The sequence below is a fragment of the Micropterus dolomieu genome, linkage group LG20, assembly GCF_021292245.1.
Source record: "Micropterus dolomieu isolate WLL.071019.BEF.003 ecotype Adirondacks linkage group LG20, ASM2129224v1, whole genome shotgun sequence".
NCBI lineage: Eukaryota > Metazoa > Chordata > Actinopteri > Centrarchiformes > Centrarchidae > Micropterus > Micropterus dolomieu.
Window position 1 is genome coordinate 37,258,685 of NC_060169.1, and position 24,047 is coordinate 37,282,731.

At 39.3% G+C, this 24,047-nt stretch overlaps 1 protein-coding gene across 1 annotated transcript in view; it reads right to left on the reverse strand.

Moving 5' to 3' along the window:
- pcsk6 (proprotein convertase subtilisin/kexin type 6) overlaps positions 1–16,569 on the reverse strand; it is a 31,775-nt gene extending 15,206 nt beyond the window's left edge. Inside the window, exons 1-10 of the mRNA XM_046032045.1 lie at positions 16,405–16,569; positions 15,415–15,519; positions 12,734–12,841; positions 12,496–12,639; positions 12,202–12,278; positions 7,779–7,867; positions 5,710–5,882; positions 5,389–5,601; positions 3,043–3,143; positions 654–757 (exon numbers count right to left, since the gene is read on the reverse strand). Coding sequence (XP_045888001.1) covers positions 654–757; positions 3,043–3,143; positions 5,389–5,601; positions 5,710–5,882; positions 7,779–7,867; positions 12,202–12,278; positions 12,496–12,639; positions 12,734–12,841; positions 15,415–15,519; positions 16,405–16,569 — 1,279 coding nt within the window. The remainder of the gene's footprint in view (positions 1–653; positions 758–3,042; positions 3,144–5,388; positions 5,602–5,709; positions 5,883–7,778; positions 7,868–12,201; positions 12,279–12,495; positions 12,640–12,733; positions 12,842–15,414; positions 15,520–16,404) is intronic.
- Between the last annotated feature and the right edge of the window lie 7,478 nt (positions 16,570–24,047).

Here is a 24,047-nt window from a genome sequence, read left to right on the forward strand (position 1 = left end):
AGACAGCTAGAGCCTTTCCGGGCTCATACCTCAAGCGTGAGAAACCAAGAAGCGGGCTCCCGGACGGGGAAGAGGGGAGTCGGAGCCGGCAGATGAGGATCGGGCACGAGACCTCAGCACCCTCAGGGGCAGGGACTCGCAATGGCCGCAAGCAGCCCCCTCGAGAGCTGCCTGGGCATGCGGCATCCCCAGACAAGACACACACAGCTCGTGAGTGTCCCCAGCCGTGATGTAGCGCGGGCATGGAAAGACACAATTCTGGAACTGCTCACCAGCCATGATCTCTTCTGTAAAACTTCCAGGTAGGACAAACTTCCGTGGTTGTTTGTGGAGCTTTCGACCTATCAAACATATCAGAGCGCTTGCTGAATAGAAAAAAGCTGGTTTGTCCTGTGTGCCGGCGTGCTTTATACGCCTCCAGTTACGCCGTCCCACGCTAATGTTAGAGCAACGCCAACAGGATTGGAGTAGTTTCATTCATAATTCAGCCCTACCACGCCTAGAGGCGTTCCCATAGTGTCGTCACCGACGCAGTTCGAGTTCCCTCGAAGGGGAACGTCACACCTGCACTTATTTTTCACTTCACTCATAGTTCAAAGAATATCATGTAAGAAACAGTCAATGTACTATGTTAGAAGTAATATTCAGTGTACCTCTGTGTCCGGCAGCATTGGTCTTCCAGTCATCAGCTTTCAGGTGGACTGGTCTGGATGTCTTCACCAGAAGATGTTGCACATCCCTCCATGTCAGTAAAAGGCTGCAGAAAACAAAGACACCGCGCATTTCATTTGGCCAGACAGAGTGACCGTGACGTTAACTTTGTTAGCTCTGTTTGGCCTTTGAATGTTATGACAACGCAATTCCCTTTCCTCAGGTTTGAAGAAATTCACCAGTGTTCCATTGGTCAACTTAGAACAAATACACACAAAGGTGCAGGAATAGGCAAGATATCAATCATTGTTAACCGAAGCTTAAAGGATTAGACTGGTGATATTCCATATTTTACTTATTCTCGGCACACCCCATGAAAAGACACAAACCAACAATGATTGTATCCTACTAATAAGTATTGTGTGTTTTATCCTGAGCCTGATCTTATTCCTCTGTGCCGTAGAGCTCCATTGTTGTCCAAAAACTATTCAAACCATGTCAAGGATCCTAGAGCATCAAATGTCTAGTAGTCCGAAGAAGAAAATAGGCCCCAAAAACCTGTTCCTCACTGTGTCTAAAAGCACATCGTGTGTTGCTGCTGTAACCTTCTTTTATACAGTCTATGGCTGTAACATTTATAGCCTGCAAGTTCATTTATTTATATATTAGGACAAGCAACTTACCTGAAAAAGCTTAATAATCTGAAAAAGCTAACTGATCAAACTGTCTGGCTTGTTTATCAAGAAATGTGCAAACATGGAGTTGCTGATGATGCAGAGGCATCTTGTCTTGATGGTAAACAGTATGCTGCCTGCAGACCTGCAGAACCTCCGTACAACACTCTGCTTTAGAAGTCTGAGCATAAACTAAACATTTTACACTTCCTATTATCTCTAGTCTCTATCTCTAGAATTAATGATATGTTTGCTGTTAGGACTGTGTAATATGACGATTAATATTGTTTGACAGTAGCAAAACATTTATTTTTTAAAATTATGCACTATTGTTTATTTCGTTGTTATACAGTCCGTTCTTTCACACTTGCCGGTGTTGCAGGAAAAACTGTACAGCGCCCGGGTACCAACTCCAGATTGAAATGCCATGCTAGGTGAAACTGCACTGACTGGAGAACATACCTAACATGTTTTTGATGGTGGGGGAAAGCGGAGCACTCGGAGAAAACCCACGCAGACACGGGGAGAACATGCAAACTCCACACAGAAAGGCCGGTGAAACCGGGGTTTGAACCCATGACCTTCTTGCTGTGAGGCAACAGTGCTAACCACTGCGGGAGGGTTGTATCGCTGTCTGGAAACGCTGTGCAGCTCTGGGACCGTCTCATCCTCTCATGTTTACTTTGCAGCAGCATGTAGCAACAGTTTGCTAACCCACAACCTAGCTAACATTAATTACATTACTTGCTGTGTCGTTTTTCACTCTACATCCTGGTATTTGATTTCTCCAGAATAGCTGACCCCACCTTTATAATGCAGAGAAATATCCCGCAGTTGGAAATGCCATGTTTCATTAAATTTACAAAAAATGTTCTATATCGGGATATGTATCGTTATTGGGATATGAAATTACCTATATCGGGATATGAGATTTTAGTCATATTGCACAGCCCAATTTGCTGTGTATATGCAGTAGGCTGAGCCCGAATAGTTGGAGATTTTATACTTCGATGGGCAGAGCCTGATTCAACTGTCAATCTCACAGTCAAAGCTTCGCAGCCGGTGTTATTAAAGGAGGATCGTACCATTTTGGAAATATGGGGTAGGGGCTCAAGACGGAGCCACAGCTTCACCGGTGTTGTGCCGAGTTGTCTGCACCTCGTGGGACGTTCAGATCATTTATCACCATTGATGAACCACACAAACAATATTATATAGTTTTTAAACAGTACCTGAAATAGACCTGCGAGGAACTGAGACATGCATGTAGTTGTCGGCCGCAGGGCACGCACGCAAAACACGGCAAAAGTTGAATGGCAGGTGAGCAAAGAGAAAATGGTCAACAATAAGCCTCAGTGTAAATGTACAGTGTAAGTTACACTGACTAATGAATAAAGACTGCAGCTCTGCAGCTTCTCAAGATTAAAGGCTATCAGTTGACTATAAGCAAGACTTGACCCTTCTGATTTGACTATGTTAATCCTTAGTCGGAGACAACCCTAATATGCAGTACATAGAATTTCTCCCTGGGCATCAATAAAGTATTACTGATTCTGATATCTGTGTCTACATAAGAGTGTCTTGACACAGCACCCACAGCTTAGATGGCAGGAGAGGACCTAACCAAATGTTAGGAAAGAGAGATGTTGAAGAAGAATGTGAGGACAGAGTACTGAGATAATTTATGACGATGAGTAAACAGTAAAACTAGACTGACTTGGCCTCCAGGGCGAGAGCTATGATTCCAGCCACAATGGGAGCAGAGACAGAAGTGCCAGTATGACCATCAGTGCAGCGGTGCCTGGGGTCAGTGGTTACCTGCAAGCAAGCACAAACACAATATAGTTCTCATTTGACTGTTTATAAATCTAATTTCATATGGATTTCCTTCTATTAATCAATGCTTTATTGGTGGTCTAGAGAAAACCCTTAAGTTGACAACATTTTGATCAGACATTCAGTCAATGTGCATACTAATGTTCAAACAGAGGTAATCACAAAACAGCATATCTCTGGAAAAAAACACTGAATTCTTCATTCAGGCTTTCTCTTCCTCCCCTGGTTTTGCTTAGTTCACAACCAATAATCTTGTAGATAATTTCAGTTCTAAAATTACTAATTTCAGTCCAAAATTCCAAATGTTATTGATGCCATTGCCCCAACTAAGGTAAACGTAGTCTCTGGTACAAAAAGCCCACCATGGAGAAATTCCATAAATATTTAAAAAAGAGAATGTTGAAAAGCTGAACAGAAGTGGCAAAATCTCCATCATTGCCAAAAGCAATATTAAAGCACATGCCTTATTTGCTACTGCATTAGCCTCATTCTTTACTGACAACATGTTTTTAAAATTAGACAAGCGGTTAGTTCCTCCATATCAGGTAAAGAGTGTGTATTGTCCTTGTAACCACTTCTTACTAATACAATCATGACACAATATATACTCTCAGCTATAAAACCTAGGAAGAAATTATGCAAAATTTAAAATCCAGTTCTAATCCCATACTCAGTACCCTTTACTTAAGTATCAATACAAGTTCTGCATCATCATACTTAGTAAATGTACTATGGGGGCAAATCAATGTCAATATCATTGTAAAGGCACAGACTATGGGTTACCAACTTTCCATGATCTACAAATATAAAACACAATCAACAAATAGTTTCAAAGTCCACAAAGTCTTTATGATCCATAAATATAAAACATGATCTACAAATAAATTCAAATTCCACAAACAAGATCCACAAATAGAAATCAGTGACTTGTAAACCAGAATTTCAATGAATGCAGAATGATTTGTCTGCTTGTGAGGGTTATATTTTATTTGTAGACTGTTTAGCATTTCTTTTCAGAATTTTAACAATACTGTATTGCTGTTTAACAAATTAACACAATTTGCAAACACAGTCTAACTTTTAAAAAGCTGTTTCAAGACATGCATACAAATTCTGTGCAATGCTCAATATTCAACTGTTAAATTTGTGTTTGCGGATCACAGTTAACTCGCTTCATATTTGTCTACAAATCATTTTGACACTGGTTTACCATGGAGAGTGTAACTATGATCCACAAATGTAGTCAGCCAATCAGAGGTCTACCCTGCATCTTATCCAGGGTGGACTATTTGTGTTCATGTGCTTGATAACTTAAGTGATGAATAATTATCCCCCTTTTGGTTGGTGAAGTGTGCCTTTGTAATACAGTTTAATATTTACATTCTACATATATGCTCTTGGCTTTTTGGAATTTGAATCTATTTGTAGATTTTGTTTTGTGTTGTGCAAATTGTAACATGTATTTGTGACTCATAGGCCCCTTTTTTTTGATGCAGGCCAAAGTAACACAAATAGGATTGTTTTTCTCATAATTTAAATTTTAACTGCCCGTCACATGGAATCTTTTCCAGTTCCAGATACAGGTCGGATTTTTTGAAATGTGACCTCAGTCCATTAACTTAAAATACAATTCATTTAGTTATAGCAGTCTTCTCAAATTCTGTTGTTGTTCCGTAACATTTTTGGAAATTATCAGCAGCTTTTAACTGACATAGCCTAGAGGGGAGGGGATAAATAGATCCCTACAAGTCATACCTTAAAACAACCATTGTACACGTTGGCTTCATGCCTTCATTGCAGAATATGAGAGGAAAGAAGAGGAGATGAAAAGAGATGGCTGCATGATTGGTCTCCAACAAAACCTGTGAAAAATATCTAGCTCTTCAGCTGCCAAATGCTCCACTATGTTCACGTGCTAGTAGCTCACTTTAACTGTCTACGGGAAACTATGCTGATGAGAGTTTGTGAGCTGTAAAACCAATGAGCCAAAAGAGGCAAAAAAATATTTGCAGCTGTTTTAAATCAAATAATTGTTTTCATTTTGTTACCTAGTTAAGCCAATGTTAGGGCTTACGGACATTCAACAGTCACATGCTACTGAGGTAAACTTGTCTGTGGGTTTTCAAACACGTTCTGAATTGTCATCTGTATTACACATATTTTACTAACATCACTAACTGTCTGAGCTAGCTACAGTTGATGGAATAGCAGTTTATCCAGCACTTACAATCTTTCTCTCATTAAACTCTCCACTGCTGTAGGTTGTTGCCATTATCGAGCTGCAGACCTCCAGGTACCAGGGTTTGTTTCCATTCTCTGTGGTGCTGGAGATTGAGATGGTGTAGATACTGCTGGTGTAACCGTCACAAGAACAGTGATCACCCTGCCGACCACCGTTACCTGATGCCCAGACAAAAATGGACCCCAGGCCTTTGCGGCCCTGTGTGACATAAATACATAGTGATGTGGCACTGTGGTTCCACTAAAATGTCAATCATGATATAACAGAAATTCTACTCAGAGAAGTTTTTTTTGTGACTAATCAAACCTTCTTGATGCCTTGTTCAAAAGCCTGCTTTGTTAGTGGCCCTGGGCCATCCACTGTCTTGCCATCGTCTTTAGGCCCCCAGCTGGCACTGTAGATGTCAATGTAGTCAGGTCGGATTCCCAGGGACTTGGCCTCTACTATGTCAGTCACATCACCATCCAGCATCCGAATCCCTGTGTCCAAGGCAACATCAGTCTCAATACATCAAACTCATTTCAGATGGAATGAATGTAAGGCATCCAGTTGTCCTCTGATCATGCAGTGGATGCCCTGCTGCTGTAGTGGTAGGAAGAGGTGCACAACATTGACACGTCTCTGGTTCTGGCCAGGGACATTTTGCATGCCATATGATTTATATAAAATGCCAAAAATCATGCACTTTGCAGTCGAGTATAATAGGCAAAAGGGATTTTACTTCACAAGCAATCAATACAACAGTAATTACAATAATAAATGTATATTTAACCCGGGCTGGGGGATATATTGAATATATTCTATATATTCGAATATTAATTAATGTGCAATATAGCAGATGACCGTATTGTCATATTTCAGTTTTCACTGTTTCCACTGTCACAGTCAAGTGTGTACATAAGCTCAAGTTTTAGTATAATAGTAAGTGAAAGCTGCTTACTAGCTAGCTTTTAACAGTCTGGACCAACTCTGCTGTGAAGAGCAGAAGATGTAGTAAGATTACATCCACAGGGACTTTTCTGTGGTAGCAAAACACAACACACTATACTGCAACCTGAATTTATCTACAGACGGTGTTATAACAAAATGTACTTAAAAAAAAGTCATTGTGTAGTCAAATGGTCAACGTTTTACTATCATACATGATGTTTTTGGATTAATATTACTGCTGCATTACTGCTGTCAACTCAAATATAAAACTTGGCAGTGATACACTTTTAATCTGTTATTTGCCCTCACTTGGTATGAAACTTCGATGATGGTATGATGTTTCAGATCAGTCCGATCAGCTGTAGCGTCCAATCAATATAACGGCTATCTAATAAGGGGTGTGTAGGTCAGTGAACGACTTCAGGATGCACTCGTGTATCCTCGCTCATAGCTCCTCAGAGATCATTCAAATAAAGACATGCTATATAACATTAAACATTACTATAAGCTAGTATTCCATTTTATATCACTAATTCTAAATTGTGACTAAAGTGTATTTTTAACAAGGCAGAGTCGATGGTTATAATGTACTATGGAACACGGTCGGAGATTCTTCAAGCACAGTGGTATAAACTGGTATTACTGTTATAAAACATTAAATCAAAACGTCATAATACGTAATGAACTTTGCTATAGCAAGTGATTATAACAATTGTTATAATGTCTCATGGAAGCATTATATTGTTTTCTAAATGTATGCATAAGTCATTACAGTGATGACCTTTATAGAAATAGTTCAATATATATTGTCTTTATTGTCCACAATGTGGAATTTTGTCTTTAACTAAACACATGGCGACAGACAAAGCTTGGGAAACGGCAGTCTTTAAGCAGTTTTCCAAACGCTTCATTATTTGATCCCATAGACACTCAACATCTTAGCCAAAATACCCTAATAGTGCTGTCTGACTACACCAAATAGTTTTAAAAAGGTCTGTCCTAAGCCATTTATTAGTTTCTGACTCTGATTGGGGGGAAACTGTTCCCCAAAACTACTGTATCTTTGAACTCTCATTCTATTCTATGTGATCTCCTTTTGATAACTAATGCAATAAGTAATGTAATATTGTTTCACTTCCATTCACTGAGCCTCCCCTGAAACTGTTTGGAGCCCCCCTAGGGAGGTCCGCCTCACATTTCGAAAACTCCTGATCTATACCAAACTTTGTGCTATTCCATTTAGTTACTGGACTACTGGATAAGTGAACCTCTGACTGCTGGTAGTGCTCTGGTGATGAAGAGACGAACTAACATTGTCACCCCCAAAGCAACGCTGCAAAAAAACTATGTTAGTGTAGTGACTCAAACACATGAATCTGTAGGGAAAATATCTTTGAGCCTACATTGATTCTTGCAAGTGTTGAGAAAAGGACAGAGAATAATACCTCCAATGTGAGCGTTGTAGGCAATTCCAATGATGCAATGGGAGTTATTGGCCACTGCTGCAACTTCACCTGCACACCTAGTTCCATGTCTACATGTAAACAGAGAGCAAACAGAAATTACAACCTGAAATACAATAACCTGACCATGTAAATACTGGTGCTTCTTTTACAAATCACACCAATGTTCATTTTATACTGTATGTCATTCAAAGAAGAGATCTCATCACACCACCTGTGGAGACAGCTTCGTCTCTTTACAGGCTCATCAGGGAGTCATTATTCAGAGGCTGACACATTCCATTACTTTACCTCCATTTACAGAAAGATAACACACTTGAGAACAGATGCTATTCTTAAAGTGGTCGAATTGTTCTAATTTTACAGTTCATAATTTAATTTAGGGATTGTACCGGAACAGGTTTACATGGTTTCATTTTTAAAAAACACCATATTGCACATTCCCGCAGCTCCTCTTTTCAACCTGTGTGTTGACCACACTGTTTTGGCTACTGAGTCAATTCACTTCAATTTGATCTTTGTGTTGAGTTGCGCATGCGCAGTACCTAGGTAAGGACTACTAGCCAATCAGAAGCAGAGTAGGGCGGATCCCAACAAGCCGGTAACCGGGGCTTCGGTTCAACTTTACATGTTCCCTAACCAGCTTTGCAAACTAGACTGAAACTTGACTCAAGCAAGAGTTATTCATTTTTTTAACTGAGCTCTGTCTCTACATCACAGTAACAACTTTATATCTGTTGACTGCCTGAGGGGTATCTAATGTTTGGAAGAGAGAAGGGAGGCAGCAGGCGGACCTCACTCACTGTGTGCTGCAGCTCCGTGTGTTTCTCCACTGGTTTTCTTGAGGGCTTGCCACACTTGCCGCTAAGCGAGCATTATGATGCGTGTTACAAAGTGAATGCAGATAGGTTACAGAAGTAAAGGCTGGACTACAATCCAGCTGTTTTCAGGCAGTTCAGAGCAGAGTTTTCTGTGAGAGATGGGAACTCCCTTTAGAGTGGACTTTGGGCTTTTTCACTTTGTAAACCTATTACATGCACAAAAAGATATATAACACAATAAAGGAGAGGGAAAAAGCCAAAAAGCAGTGCCTACAGGAAGTGAAAACATAGTGGAAAACAACAGACATCACCCTCTGTGAAGCCAATATACAGAGGACAGAGAATATGGTGACCATCCTGAATCTTGACCAGACTGATCATTTAGTTGGTGAGACTGCCCAGATACTTTTTGTTTCTACAAATCCTACCACCTGCCCATTCGTGGTAGTGCTCTGAGGAGTTGATGGCTTGTGCCTAAAATCAATCAGCAAGTCCTTCATCTTTTCTACATTTAATTGAAGGAATGCCCTGTCACACCAGTGTACAAAATCATCAACAGGACCGTGGTCATTTTCCTCGGAGTAGAGGAGATAACAGAATCATCTTCACATTTTAAAATGTGTCTATTATCATGCTGGCTCCAGCAATCGTCAGCATAAAGAATGTTAAAGAGTGGTGAAAGGATACAACCCTGAGGAGACCCCGTGGATGATGACATCTCCTCCGCCAAGCAACCATTTACCCTTACTCTCTGAGTTCTGTTTGTTAAAAAGTCAAGAATCCAGCCCACTATATTAAAATCTGGGTCAAAGTTCTTTAAGAGCGTGTTAACTAAAATGTGTCCTTGGATTGTATTAGAAGCAGATAAAAAATCAAATAAAATATAAAATCCTTGCATGTGTTTTACTACCTCCGAGGTGTTTGAATAACAAGTTTGAGTAGCAGTGACATCATCTACCCCTTGCTTAGCCCTATAAGCAAACTGTAGTGGATCAAAAAGATTGTTTGTTTTGTAAGGAGCTCTTATTTAAGCAACACTTCATAACTAAGGAGGTCAGGACAACTGGCCTAAAGTCATTTAGTACTTTGTGGTGATTATGTCTGGCCACTGGGATGACTGTAGACTGTTTCCAGATGTTTGGCACTCTCTGTTGATTTAGAGACAAACATTGGAAAATACAATGAAAAATGGGGCCTAATTGCTCTGCACAAGAGATAAGCAGGTGGCTACCTATATTGTCAGGCCCGGGGCTTTTTCTAGCTCTAGAGTGTTTAAACGTATTGACCACTGCACATTCATCAAAACAGGGGCAAGGTCATTGTCAGATAGGTGGGATTTCTGCTCTAGAATGAAATTGGATGTGTCAAACCTCAGGTAAAACTTGTCAAACTTGTTGCTAGCTGTTTGTCATATCTGAAACCCTCCAACACAACCTAGAGTTCTTTTGGCTCCTTGTGCCAATAACAGAGTCCATTTAATTTAACACCATTCCTTGTTTTCACTGCTTGCGCCTGCTGCACTGCTGCCGATGAGAGAAGCTAGATGTGGTACCAATGCCAAATCTGATTCAAAAATGGACTGGACCAAATTATTGTTTTTTTCCATCTGCATGTATGTTTACTCGGCAGGGATATTACATGAGAAAGTTGATCTATAGGAGAACCATATCAGAAAGTAACAGACTGACTGAGAGCTGCACTGACTTAAGTTCTGCTGAGTTTTCGATTTTGAATTGTCACCTGCCACCTGAATATTGTGTTTCCTTTTGCATAAATAAAAACATTTCCAACTAAAAATTGATGCAGGAAAGACAGAAACTGGTGCAAAATTCACTAGAATGCAGGAAATGAAGTGTTTAATGCTCAAAGACCCCCCACAACTAACAGATTTCAGGATTCATAATAGAGACTCTATTGAGATTGTATACAAAATACAATGAAATGCAGTTTAGAGCAAAACATTGAACTTAGCACCTTTAAAATAGCTTTAAGCAAAGAGGATTTCTATAAAACAGTGTTAAAAAAACATCTTGTTCTCTTTATGTATATATAAATCCTGAAGAAGGATGCACCCACATTTTTTTGTTTCTGCCATGTAACATTACAGTAACTTTTGTTCAACAGAGGAGAAATGGAAGAACAGAGTCTGTCGCTTTTTATTTGTTAACATCTTGGCTTCTTCACTGGTTGTTGACATAAGTGTGGTTCTAATACAGTAACAATAGATGCGAGTGCAAAGATTTTGCAAATGCAAGTTACGCACACCCTGGGGGCTAAGCCCCCCTGTCTTTCAGTCCTAGTGACGTCCCTGACAGGAGTCCTTAAACATACCACAGTCTGTACAGTCAAAACAGCCCTGTAGGCTCAGGATGGTATCATCACTCCAGTTCTTAGCACATTTAATGAGAGTTTTTCCACTCCTTAAGGCTGTGCTATATATGACGGGATGAGCTGGAAGCAGTTGTGGTCAGCCTTGCAGAGCGGAAGAAGAGGAAGAGCTGTGCACGCACCTTTGACAGAACTGTAGCACAGGTCCAGTGTCTTGTTTTGTCACACACACACTATTTTTAAAATACAAAACTACTTTCGCATTTCTGTATTGACATTTCTTGTTACCTATCAGTCGACATAAACACTAATACTGATGTATCTGTAACATGCTAATAGTGGCCTTAAAAAGACCCCTAACGTCTTTGGACGTGAATGTGAGTTTGAGTGGCTGTCTCTCTGTTTCAGCCCTGTGATTGATACAGGTCTCTATTGTACAGTGGTCCTTCAGGAGCAGTACAACATCTACCAACATATACAGAAAAATAGCAAAGACATGACTTTGTAGAAAAGTCTCAACTTCTGACTTATTGTCTCTCATGTAAGGCATCCATGGAGTTGTGTGAAATGATGAAAACAGAGAATTTAAGAGTCAAACTGTGTCAGCTCTCTCACCTCTCTACAGTTGGCAAATCATTTTGTAAAGTACGTGAAAGTTAAAAAAAAGAACTGTCAGATGTAGCCTCTCTGATGCCTCTCTGATTCTGCTGTCGAAAAAGGGGTTCCCGATGCTGTTATATATGATCCAACAAGCACTTTGTTTGACACACACTCAGGCACTAAAACTTCTAGATATTCTGAAAATGAGTCTGGAACTCATCTGGAACTACTCCTGCTGTATCATGGGCACGTGGCCGTATACTAAAAGGATAGAGACAAGATCAAAGCACAGGGGAATATTTGGGAGAACTGCAGAATAGATATAAAGCTAGGGTAAGCAATGTTGGAGAAACTATCAAAGAAACAACTAGATTCTGAGATTATCCGACTCCCTCCCTGCAGACCTCCCTCGAAAGCCACTACCTCAAAACACATGTTCATGCGCAGTGAGTGCACAGGCAGAGTGTGTGCAGTTAGGTAGGCCAACCAATCACTTCTTTTGGACAGAATTAAATGATTGGCCCTGCTTATTACAGTGCATTTCAATTATTGTTCAAGTTCAACAAATATAACAAAAATGCTTCTGAAATAAATTGCCTACCCCAGCTTTAAGTTGAACGTGACAAGGTGGAGACATTGGTGGTATTCTTTCTTACATGTTTTCATTGCGGGAGTCATAACGTGGTGTGGGGTCATGGTCATTCCCATTGACATCATAACTTGCTAGGTGGTCCTACAGAAATGATAGGACAACAGAAAAAATGGCAACAAATTGGTGAGGCATGGACAGAGAAACAGCAAAGTTTATTTAAAAATAAGCTGTGTATTCTATCACAGTTCTCTTTGTGTGGGGCAATAACCTAAGATGTTACATGTGAAAATGAAATTCACAAGGATTTATGTTGATTTTGAACTGTATCCATTTTTGGAGATGGTTGGATAGCACATACATAGTTCTGGGCCAGATCAGGGTGGTTCCTCTCTATGCCATCATCCAATATGGTGACCACCACATTCTTGCCGGTATAGCCCCTCTGCCAGGCTGCCAGAATGTTCATATCTGCGCTACAGTGGCTGCTCTTATTATTGCAGTGCTGAAGACAAAAATAGACAACAAACATCAGACATCTTGTCTTGTCTTGTCAAAATGAAAATGGTAAGAATAATGATTCAGTGTTCTGTACTTACAATGTACCACATGTTGGTCCATTTAGGGTCATTGAAATGAATGGTCGCGTGACTTTGGGCGTGCCTCTTTACTCTTGGTTTTACTACCTGCTGCTGGGCCCAGTCCACCTAAAGATGGAAATGGAAAGAACACTATAAATCAGTTTCAGGTGTAAAAAGATCCACACTCTTCTCTGTAGAAGCCCTTGTACAATACCTATACAATTACATAGAAAAACCTTTTTGTGCAGAAAAAAGTTAATAACTTTGATTTTTCTAAATTAAATCAATTAATTCCAGACAGATTTTGAAGAATTGGTCAGTATAGATTTAATCTATGTAAGGATACTGGAATTACTGTAATATCTGTAAGCATCCTACACCAGTGTAGAATCCTTACCCTGACTTTTGCCGTTACATGAGTGACCCACGTAGACATCAGATTTGAGGGGGAAACTAGCCTCAATGGGGCCACTGACTCTGCAACCACAGAGTCATAGAAAACTGGACTGAAGTAACAAAAGCATTCCCTAAAACAAGTGTGGAAAAGGTTTGGTTTGACCATGTCATTTTTTGATCATATCATACTGTCAAATACTGTATATAGACTTTAGAAATACAAAAATACCAACACATTCTTTAGTGCTCTACCACCCACCAGGCCCTCTTTAAAATTCTTGATGCAATTAGAATTTGAGCCCGTTCTCATCTCAGGGCTACATATACTGACGATTTGAGAAAGAGTGACAAAGAGTAGTAGACGCACCGGAAGCGTCTCTATGAGACGCTCTAGGCATCCCTTACAGACCGGAAGTGCTAGCTAGCGTTTTCAATTTTATGGTCACTTTTGGATCTTTACACACTCCGTACTCTAACGAACTCCTCCGAGAGAATTAGTCCTACCAACGTCAGATTTACCCTGTCTACTCTAAAGCCATTGACGATTAAAAGTTGTACAAACGGTGAGTTTTCGTGGAAAATCGATGATTCTTCATGAAAGAGGAAGTTGTTGTAACCTCAGTGTATATGCTCACATCTGCATCAAACTCACCAAATCTACATGCTAATATTCAGTTATAGTCATAGCACCAAGTGCTATGTAGCGCCGCAAAGGGAACACAGGAAGTGACAATTAACACTTTTGTGCAGCGTCCGAAGTGCATGTCGTAACGTTACTCGCAGCCGCACCAGCAGAGCTCCAGAATCTGAAACGCGGCCGCCTCACACCTCGACGCACTACATGTGCGAAGGCCTGCCCAATGCTGCTTGCAGCTTTAATTATAGATTTTGATTTGTCACCTGCCACCTGAATTTTTGTGTTTCCCTTTACAAAATAAAAACATTTGCACCCTAAATTGATGTAGGAAAGGCAGAATAGAAAATTTACCAGAATGCTCAAAGTTTTCTGGGGGAGGACCACCGGACCCCCCATCTCATATATTTCAACAATGATGATTTCTATAAAATAGCATTAAATTATCATCACATCTTGTTCTCGTGACAGCAGTATGGTGTATCGCCATGTCTCGTGAGCTAAGTGTATCATCACATCCCTAATCTGAGTCGTTATATCCCCACTAATTTTCAACACAAAGTGACGCCCTTGCGTGTTGCTTTCTCTTGTTGCAGTAGACAAATGCTTGAAATGTATATATATATAGAAATATAGAAATGTTTTCTATACAAAAGGTACACTTAAAACAGACGCCTCTTACACTGTCTCTGTACGTTTCTCTGCTTGCGTATCCTTCTCACCTTTTTAACCCTGGACCAGTTTGCATGCCTGATCTAGACTACGTCAACTCACTCCTGTCTGGTCTGTCTGCATGTGCCATCCGACCTCTGCAGGTCATCCAGAATGCAGCAGCTCGGCTGTTCTTCAACCAACCCATGTTCTCTCACACTACACCGCTCCTCCACACAACACACTGGCTACTGGTGGCTGCTCAAATCCAACTCAAGACTGGTACTTGTACTACTGGTACTGTGCTGCAAATGGCTCAGGTCCATCCTACATCCAGGACATGGTCAAACCATACACCCCACCCAGTCCACAACACTTTACTTCACCCATTGACATCAGGACAGCAGAAACTCTATCACTCATCTTATGTTGCAGACTGAAAACTCATCTGTTCAGACGGCCCCTTTGCCCATGAAAATAAAATACATTATTTTTAAAAACAAAGAAAAGAGCATAGAAAAGAACTCTTTCTAAATGTAGCTTTTGAAGCTGTTCAGCATTTTTGATTAAGTTGATGTACTTGCATGATTCTTGTCATTTTTCGCTCTGGATAAAAGTATCAGCTAAATATGTACTGTAATGTCACGTGGACCATGCTGCACATCTCGTTTTTGTTTTGTTTTTCTTCCAACTGCATCTCAGTCTAAGAGGAGTGAACTTCATCCCGATTATAAAATTTGTTAACTAATTTTTATTTGAATGTTGGGTATAACCTTACAGTCCATCTTTTTACACCACAAGAGGTGTACAGCATTTTCATACCACTGTATAAACCACTGAAATGGAAAATATACAGTCATGACAGAAATATGTGATCTTCTGCCAATGTGGTACTATGTCCGGGGTTGGAAAGGCAACTTGAAAGGCTTTAGAGAAGAGGAAAAAATGTGTTTATGTGACTATATCTCCTCTGTTGTACTTTTTGATTCCGCTTGAAAGAAATTGATCCAAGTCTCACCTCGGGATCCAAATGGATGAAGCTATGGGGGCCCTTCAAAGGGTACGCAGCTCTGCGAACCACTCTGCTTTGGTGGAAATGGTAATGGTCCTCCAGACGTCCTATCTGACCAAACACATCCAACAGTGACAACAAGAAAATTACAACAATTACACTGAAACCTAGACGGTTGGCTAAATGCTAAATATTCTATCTGTCTGAGCTCTTGTTATCTAAATGGCCTTTTACACTGATCTGGTCTGACTCTTTAAAATAAAAAAACATTAACTTGATTTTACAAAGCTTTTTCTTTTCCAAACACATTGGAGCCATCTGTATAGCATATGATGTCACTTAATACGCATGTTCTCTCTCGACTTGGCACCAGAACTGTGAGCAGGATTCTCAGGACATGTGAACAGCTGGCACACTGAAGTCTATTCCTCAGACTCAAATCTACTCTGACTGGAACCATTCCTTTAACTACATCTCTCTTCATCCTGCCACACCTCCTTTAACCACAGATATCTTCTATTCTCCTTTACAGACTGTAGGCCTATCAAGTAGCCTACCTAAAAAATTTAAAAGCAGTAGACAAATGAGAAGGAGTTGTCCACACACACAATTTTGCATGTTCCCAAAATTTTAATGATGCAACGATTTTGACCAGGTTATTTTGTGCCCTGTAATATCCTAATTGTAGGTGGAGTGACAGTCATTTCGTTTTGTCTGTCTGTCTAACCAAGTTTTTGTCATCCATTTAAGCCATTAATTAGTTTTAATATCACATCAGAAGACTATCAACCAGTTCTCTCTGTCAAGAAAATGTACACTGCTTTGAAAGTTTCTACTTTCACAGAAAATTTAAAACAAGATTTAGCTTCAGTTTGAAGTGAATCTTCCTCTTTAATGGGTTAAAGTTTACAGGAAATCCATGTGATGTCATTTGTGGGTTAATTCACAACAGCAGTAGTCTAATAACAAATCAACCGAAATTAAGTGTGTCATTACCTGTCCCAAGTTTATGTATCCGTATTTTGCAGCGATTTTATCAGCTTGTTCCTGACCACCTGTAATCCGCACTGCCCAGTGGTTTGTAAAAACGTCTCCGTGTCCGGAGGCCACTGATTGGCTAGTTTTAATAGTTAATAAAATGAAAAGCAAGAAAAAAGCCATCCTGGCTTCAAAGTTGGAAAATCAAAGTCGGTTTAAGAGATAAGTGTTGGATCTTTGGCTCAGCAGCGCAGCTTTGGGTGAAGTCAGTCATTAGTCCATCATGTTGTGGTCACGTCCCGGTGAAATTAGCTCTCCGGTTGAAAACGAGTCCCCCATGCGATATGAACTGACAGCAGCAGCCAATGGCACAGAGAGGCTAGAGTCCGCGCTTCATCAGACAGCTGATCAGATCAGCTGTCTGATGACGCTCTGTAACTCACTAGATGCTGCTGCCAAAGATTGTATAATTACACCACATTCTGTTCGAAAACAAATATGGCTTCCTACAATCAGGCTACCTGATGCATTTATCAGAATAGGCTATTACATAACAATTATTAGCTGCCTGAAAGATGCTCTTCAAAGATGTTTGAAGACACACCACAGCCTCTGAAAATGTTTTCCCAGAAAGTTCAATAAACCTTACTGAAAAATCTGTAGAATCCAGAATCTATAAATAAGCACATATATGTTCGTTTCAAACATTTAATGGGTGGAAAAAATATATCTCCCACTTCAAGTCTGTTCTTAGTGTTTGTGAGCTGGAGGCTTCAAGTTTCTGTCACACCTGTGTAAGTTTCATACTGGACCGTGATTGGCTTGCATCGCTGTGTTAAACTCAGATTTAAGGTCAGCTCACAGAAACTTTCCCCCTCAGTAGATGAATGTGAAAACAAACTGCACAAACATCATTCTGCACAGTAAAGCTCAAACATCACAGTGAAAGAACAATAAACAAAATACAGTTTTGACTGGAGTGGGACTCTTTAAAACGAAGTAAATAAATGAACCTATTGAAACTTAAATTATATCTGTTAAGATCATATGTTAAGATCAAATGCATTCTATGTATACTAATAAGACATAATAATAAAACAACTGGACAAACCATGCAACATTGAAAGACCCATCATATTTGTATTTTTCCAATTTGGGGCCCCCTGGTGCCATCTCGTTCTTGAGGTAGATTGATTTAGTGTCAGTTGGCTGTGATTACAGTATTCATCTGCTGGCAGTTTCTGAATGCTGAATCCAATTTCCAGTGTTATGTCACCAGTGCTGCCAGCCCTGTCTTTCTACATTGAGTTTGCCTTTGATAAAAACAATTTGATAAAAGCCTTGTTTACAAATGAAGAGATTCTGTCCACAGAAAAGCTAGAGGGCTTTCAACCTGAAATGGATACAGGATGTGTTGAGTTAAAAAAAAGTTCCTCGTCTGTGACATATTCTACAGATACAGTCATTGAACCTGTAGCTAAACTGTACTTAAATGTGTAATGTTGGTATGGTGTCCGTATGGCTATGAACAGATTATTTTCACTGTGGCATTTTTAAAGTTTACATTGAGTCTATTAATCACTGTGTAATTTGAACAGGGTCACTGTGAGAGGAAACCCCCTGAGAACTAATATCAAATTCTGCTTCTAGACACCCTTAGCTCACTGTTTCGGTTCTGCATGCAGACTGTACAGTTGCTTCCCAACTGCCTCCCCATATGGAACCATAGACAGTTGTTTCTAGCAAACAAGCAAATCTCAATCCAAAGACCAGAAGATGTCAGACTGGACTGCTTTCTATGTGGGTTAAACATGTTTTGGGTGGGTTGTGATCATTTAGGCTACTTTTTGTACCATTTGGAGTTTCCACCACCAAAAGTTAGGCTATATAGGTAGGTAGGTAGATTTATTTTTTCACAATATAACATGTTATATTGTGAAATTGAGTTTGTAACTCCCTTCTGCTACGTAGTATGATGAGTTAGTCCAAACGCTCTCTGGCAGGTCTTTGCCCTGGCAGAGGCCCTGCTGTGCTGGCAGATTGGCAGGGTTGTGTTTGAAGTTCTCATGTAGGGTATGTGTCACTTACCAATAAATTACTTATTTCTACAAACAAACTGAGATTTTTAAGTACTGTTATTGGACCAATGTGAACAAATGTTGTGTGAGTTTTTCCATTGTCTTTTGGGGATTTTTAAAAGATGTCTCACCTTTTGTCTGCTGACTATGTGATAGAATGAATGGAAGTATGACATTTTCAGATTTTATAACCCTCTTTATCCACCTAAAGTGGCTGAAGTAATGCCACGCTGCAAACACTGGTGTTGTCTTGACACTGCTACCATCTACTGAAGAAAACACGTAAAGACAGAGTGAGAGAGAAGACAGTGTTGAAGTTTATTTATAAAACCCATCTCCACCTTGGTAGTTCCATCAAAATTGCTCAACACTTAATAAACACAACAATGCTGTACTCACAAACCTTTGCCAACCTGGTTAATAGTCCAGCTCCAATTGCATTATTATGTAAATGTGTATGTAATACATCATGAACATCAATGTAAAACTACTTTAATGAATCCCAATACTGCAGACCTGCAATAAATCCTACTAAATTGAGAACTAATAACTGCAACATTATTAGGAAGACCTTCAATACCTTCAATAGTTAATGACCATAAAGTTGAGTCAACATATCTAAAACAGTGTCATTGTTTCACATAGCTGGTTTTTATAACAGATCCGGCCTTTTGGATTGCCTTATTTTCATCTTAATGTTAAACCACACAATGTGGATAATAGCCTAAATTGTCATAAAGAAGAAAATGTACACTGTTTTTCATTTAATTCCTTTTGACTTGACATGCCAAAAGAAGTACATTTGAATGTACTCTAAGTTAAAATTTTTTTTAAAAAAGCATGCGCAATTTGTTACATCTAGAGTATGTTACATAGGGTTGTGGTTCTCCAAATGAACTGCTTACGTATCGTTACCCTCTTCACATAATTTATTTCAGGAGACAAACATTTTCTGCATTTGGGAATGGAGCTCCATGCTTGGTTAGCAACCACATCAATCTGCTGTTTTTAATTTTGAAAAAGTCTCATTTCTACAGAATAAATGGCAAATGAACACAGGTGGGTAAACTTAAAATTGTACTCAAGTAAAAGTACTGTTACTTTGCAAAAACAAGTATACGTGGTCATCAAAAAAAATACTTTAGTAAGAATACAAAAGTATTTACTAAAAAAAATGCTTGAGTAGTGAGTAGCTTAAGAAATAAAAAAAAGTCTTTGATTTGATGTGGTTGTGACTGGACTGATTTCACCTACTGATGGTCTTCCTCTGGTAAAGGTAAGAAAAAATCTGTTATTTATCATAATCTATCCATCTATCTGAAGTTTGACTATTAGTTAGATCCAGCATAGTCAAAGTCTAATACCCCTAAAGATTCTTTCCCTCCTCATTACTCACTCCACAACATTGTTAGAAAAACGCTATTACAAGTCATGTTTGGCTTTTTTTGTCATTTAATGCCACTGGGCAGCAGGTGTAACTGATTGTTACCATGGTAGATAGCTTCTAAGAGCAAAATTAAGACTGGCCCAACACTACTAAAATATCTTGTGAAAGTGGCCCCTGGACTGGTTCTCTCTCTGTTCCCCACATGGAAATTCAGCTCAACCTGGTCTGGTAACAATGCTAAGCTCACATAAGCTTTTGGCAGTCAGCCAGTCTCTCTCTCTTCCATGGTTCCCACCCTCTTAGTATGGCTGTGTTTGGTTTGTCTTTCCATTTCTCTTTCAGTAAAATCAGTCTACATAATTGAGAACCTGTCTCACATAGAAACAAATTAAAGATACCTCCAGAGGCCTGTTAAGTTGGTTAGGAGTAGCCTGTTTGGGTGCTTGACATGTCACAGTAAGAAATGCACAGGTGTAAATAATAAAGTGAATGATGGTTGAATTCCATTTAGCTGCTTACTTAACACAATTGTACCTATTGGTCAAATAAAAACCATGATTACAAACTAGTCTTGATTGTAACTGTTTTACCTGTGCAGAACTACAGAAATCTAGTGTTTCATGAGAGCATTAGGAAGTACTACAGTTATGCTTTATCTTACAATATGTACAGTGGAGTTACAATATGCAAATATTATATGTGAATATATTAAAATTGTATAGAGGAGAAATTGACAGAGTTAAAAAATGGAGAGTGAAATGTACAGTAAGAACAGCATCTGTGTACTTGGTAAGTATGCAGAGTATAATAACGTATATCCAGTTGGTTATATGTACAGTAACATTATTAAACAGTGCAGGGGTTTAGTCTGTGCAAAACTAACATGTCTGTTAAAGTACTGTGAGCTGTGCAGTATGAGTCCATGGTTAAGCGACATCCTTGATGATGTTTCTTGTCCTGCCCAGGCAGTGCTTGTGAGAAATGTTCTCACTGGTGTGTAACTGGGTGATCTGTTGGACTGTTTTCACCACCTGCTGGAATGCTTTAAGGTCTGATGCAGTTGCCATACCACACTGAGATAGTTTGTGAGTGTGCACTCACTGGAACAGCGGTAGAAGTCCAGCAGGCTCCTGGGACACAGAGGAACTTTCTTAATGCTCCATAGGAAGTAAAGGCACTGCTGTGCCACTTTGACTAGGGTGGAGGAGTTAAGGGACCAGGTGGGAGATCATCAGAGATGTGGGTGCCAAGAAACTTGAAGCTTGACACATGCTCTACCACAGCTATGCACATGAATTACTATTCTTGGTAATTATACATATCTGCCAGTGCAACTCATGTATCTTCCCCTTAAGAAACTGTACTAAGGGGACCTGTTGTTACTTAAATGAATTTTGTTTGTTTCACAGTAAGCACGGTATGTACATTTTTCTAATGTCATACATGATCCACTTACCTATGGACCTATGGAAAAATACACACTATATAAAGATCCTTAAGGTATCGATTCATGATAAATAACGGTTCAAATGGGAGGTACAACTGATGTTCCTCTCAGAATCTCCTTACCAACCTACATTCCCACAGACAATGGAAGAGTGTTCCTTTGACATCATCATATTTAGTGCAAGTATAAGGGATTTTACTGTGAAATATGTGCACTGTGGGAACAACAATTTTTGACTTGGCACAGTGGGGGGAGCTGTTTTCTGCCTTTTCAGTGACTCATGTCTCCAACTGTGTCTTCTGTCATGTATAGAGCTAAACAACTTTTTCTGAATGAGTCAGCAAACAATTGCCTATTTATACATCTAGAAGGCACAGAGCCGAGAATTAATTTGTATTTAATTAGAATTCTCCGTGTGTTCATCACTATGATTCATATATGTTATGTATTTCTAAATGTCATTGCACCACTATTTAAACAGTCAAAACAGGAAGTACTACAGGATTGCTACAAGGCCTAATAGAAACATGAACAGCAAGGCAGAAGTGACTTGCTGACATGTTCACCTTAGCGAATTCGGTACTTTAGAGCACGAAAACTGACAAATTCACACATATACTGCATGCCACCACTGAGTATGATGCACAGTACTGCCTACCTACCATCTGTATTACTCTTTAACAGGTACAGTGCAATACACTGCCACATCCAACTACACATGACAACTATGAACATGCACACACAGGTGACCTGCACAATTCACAGCAACTTGATGACAAGATGATTTCAGTGAGTCCAACTCAGATCAGCCCATCTGATCCAAGAGCAACTTTTTAACTTTTAATTTTAACTGTCTACTTTCCAGAGCCTTCTCTGCTCCTCATATACCATGACTCCTGGTACAACGTGGTCACTCTAGTTCACCACAGATCTGTTCCAAATGCAGCTGTTGATGGAAATAATTCAGGCTGTAAATATAGTTTTGCCTCCATGGTGACATGACTTGGACACGCACCATCTGTAATTTCACTCACAAAGGAAATTATAACAATTTATACCTGAATTGGCATGTTTTTCATTAAGTAAAAGGTTCAAGTACAGGTTGATTTAAGAGTGAGAAGACATGACAAAGCTCCTCCAGGGCGACAGAAAATATCTTACAACTGTTCACAGACTGAGTAACACTCTCCATGACAAGTAAACTGACCTTCCTGTGTAAAATCAGTGGAATGCCTCTTTAATGAGGGTGAATATACATATCATAAAAACCTTGAGTGCTGGATGAACAACACTGTCACACAATCTGTGGAAATAAACTACAGTTTGATTTCTCTGCCACTGCTTTTATCAGATCCAGATCATTTTCCAATTGTAAATATTCTTTTTACAAATGACTAAGTGTGTCCAGCCTTTTTATCACTTGAGAAAAACTACAAGAAAGAAGCAAAACAATGAAATAAAGGAATTTTTCTGGAGCAAGATTAATGGTTCATTTCCTTAGAAAACCAGTTGGTATAAAGAGGAACTATTTTACTCTCAGAACAGAATTACGCACTCTTCATTTCCTTCTCATTAATCTGAAATCTTGGTGGTTTAAATGAATTGAGTACTGGCTTTCCCCATGGTTTGCATTTTCTTTTATACACTCTGCGTTCATGTTTGTGTTCATATAAATATATATATAGTATTATATTACGTTATATATTATTGTTAATGTATTAACATGCAAGCAGCATTTTAAAGTTGTAGCTGGTAGAGGGTGAATATTTTGTGAGTAAAATCATCATCTGCAAAGTAAATAAGAATATCTGTAAAATGAATGTAGTGAATACTGTAAATGTTAAAATATTTTTTCTTATTCACTCATAAATACAGTGGAGTAGCATAACACGGAAATACTCAAATAAAGCACAGGTACCTTCAAATTGTACGTAAGTAGAGTACTCCGCCACTACTAACAGTAGGCATTACAGGAATGAATATAAAACCACATCATATACTATTTATGTTATTAAATGAATGAATGAATGAAGCCTTTATTTGTCCCACAGTGGGGAAATTGCAAGAAATTGGAGCAAGCCTCTGGGCCACAGCTATGTTCAGTGCCGCCACTCGCTTCCCAGAAAAGAATTAATGCAGACAGCAACATAGTATACATGACATAATAACATACAATACATAATAATACACAAGACAACACACATTACATGCGGCTTCACTCAAATATGCTATAACAGTATGAATGTAAATGTGTGGGAATAATTAATATGCATTAAATATTTTCTTTTTTAACAAAAAAATATGAACATATTCAAACATGAATTGCCATGTGCTGTATTACAGATATTTTTCATTTGTTTGTGGCCCATGTTCATTGGTACACCGCATGAGATTTTGTTTTACTCACATCCGATGCATTATTCAGGAAAAATAAGAAACAAGAGGCTGTTGTACATTCCCCAACTCTGCTGGACCCTCTGCTGGCTTTTACTAAATACATCTGTGTTGGCCAAACATTTTTCAAACAACCGACCCTTTCTTTTAAAATTTAAAAAATCCAAACATTATACTTGTCTGTATCTTCACAATAGAACAAGGGGAACTCTCTATTCAGTTGATTCTGTACACCTGCTCAAAAGAGTCATCTTCCAGAAACATGTCAACATTTCCTTGTTTCACGTAGCCACCTTGCCTGGAGGCAGATAAGACAAACAGATGTGACAACACAATCACAGCCAGGCTTACTGCT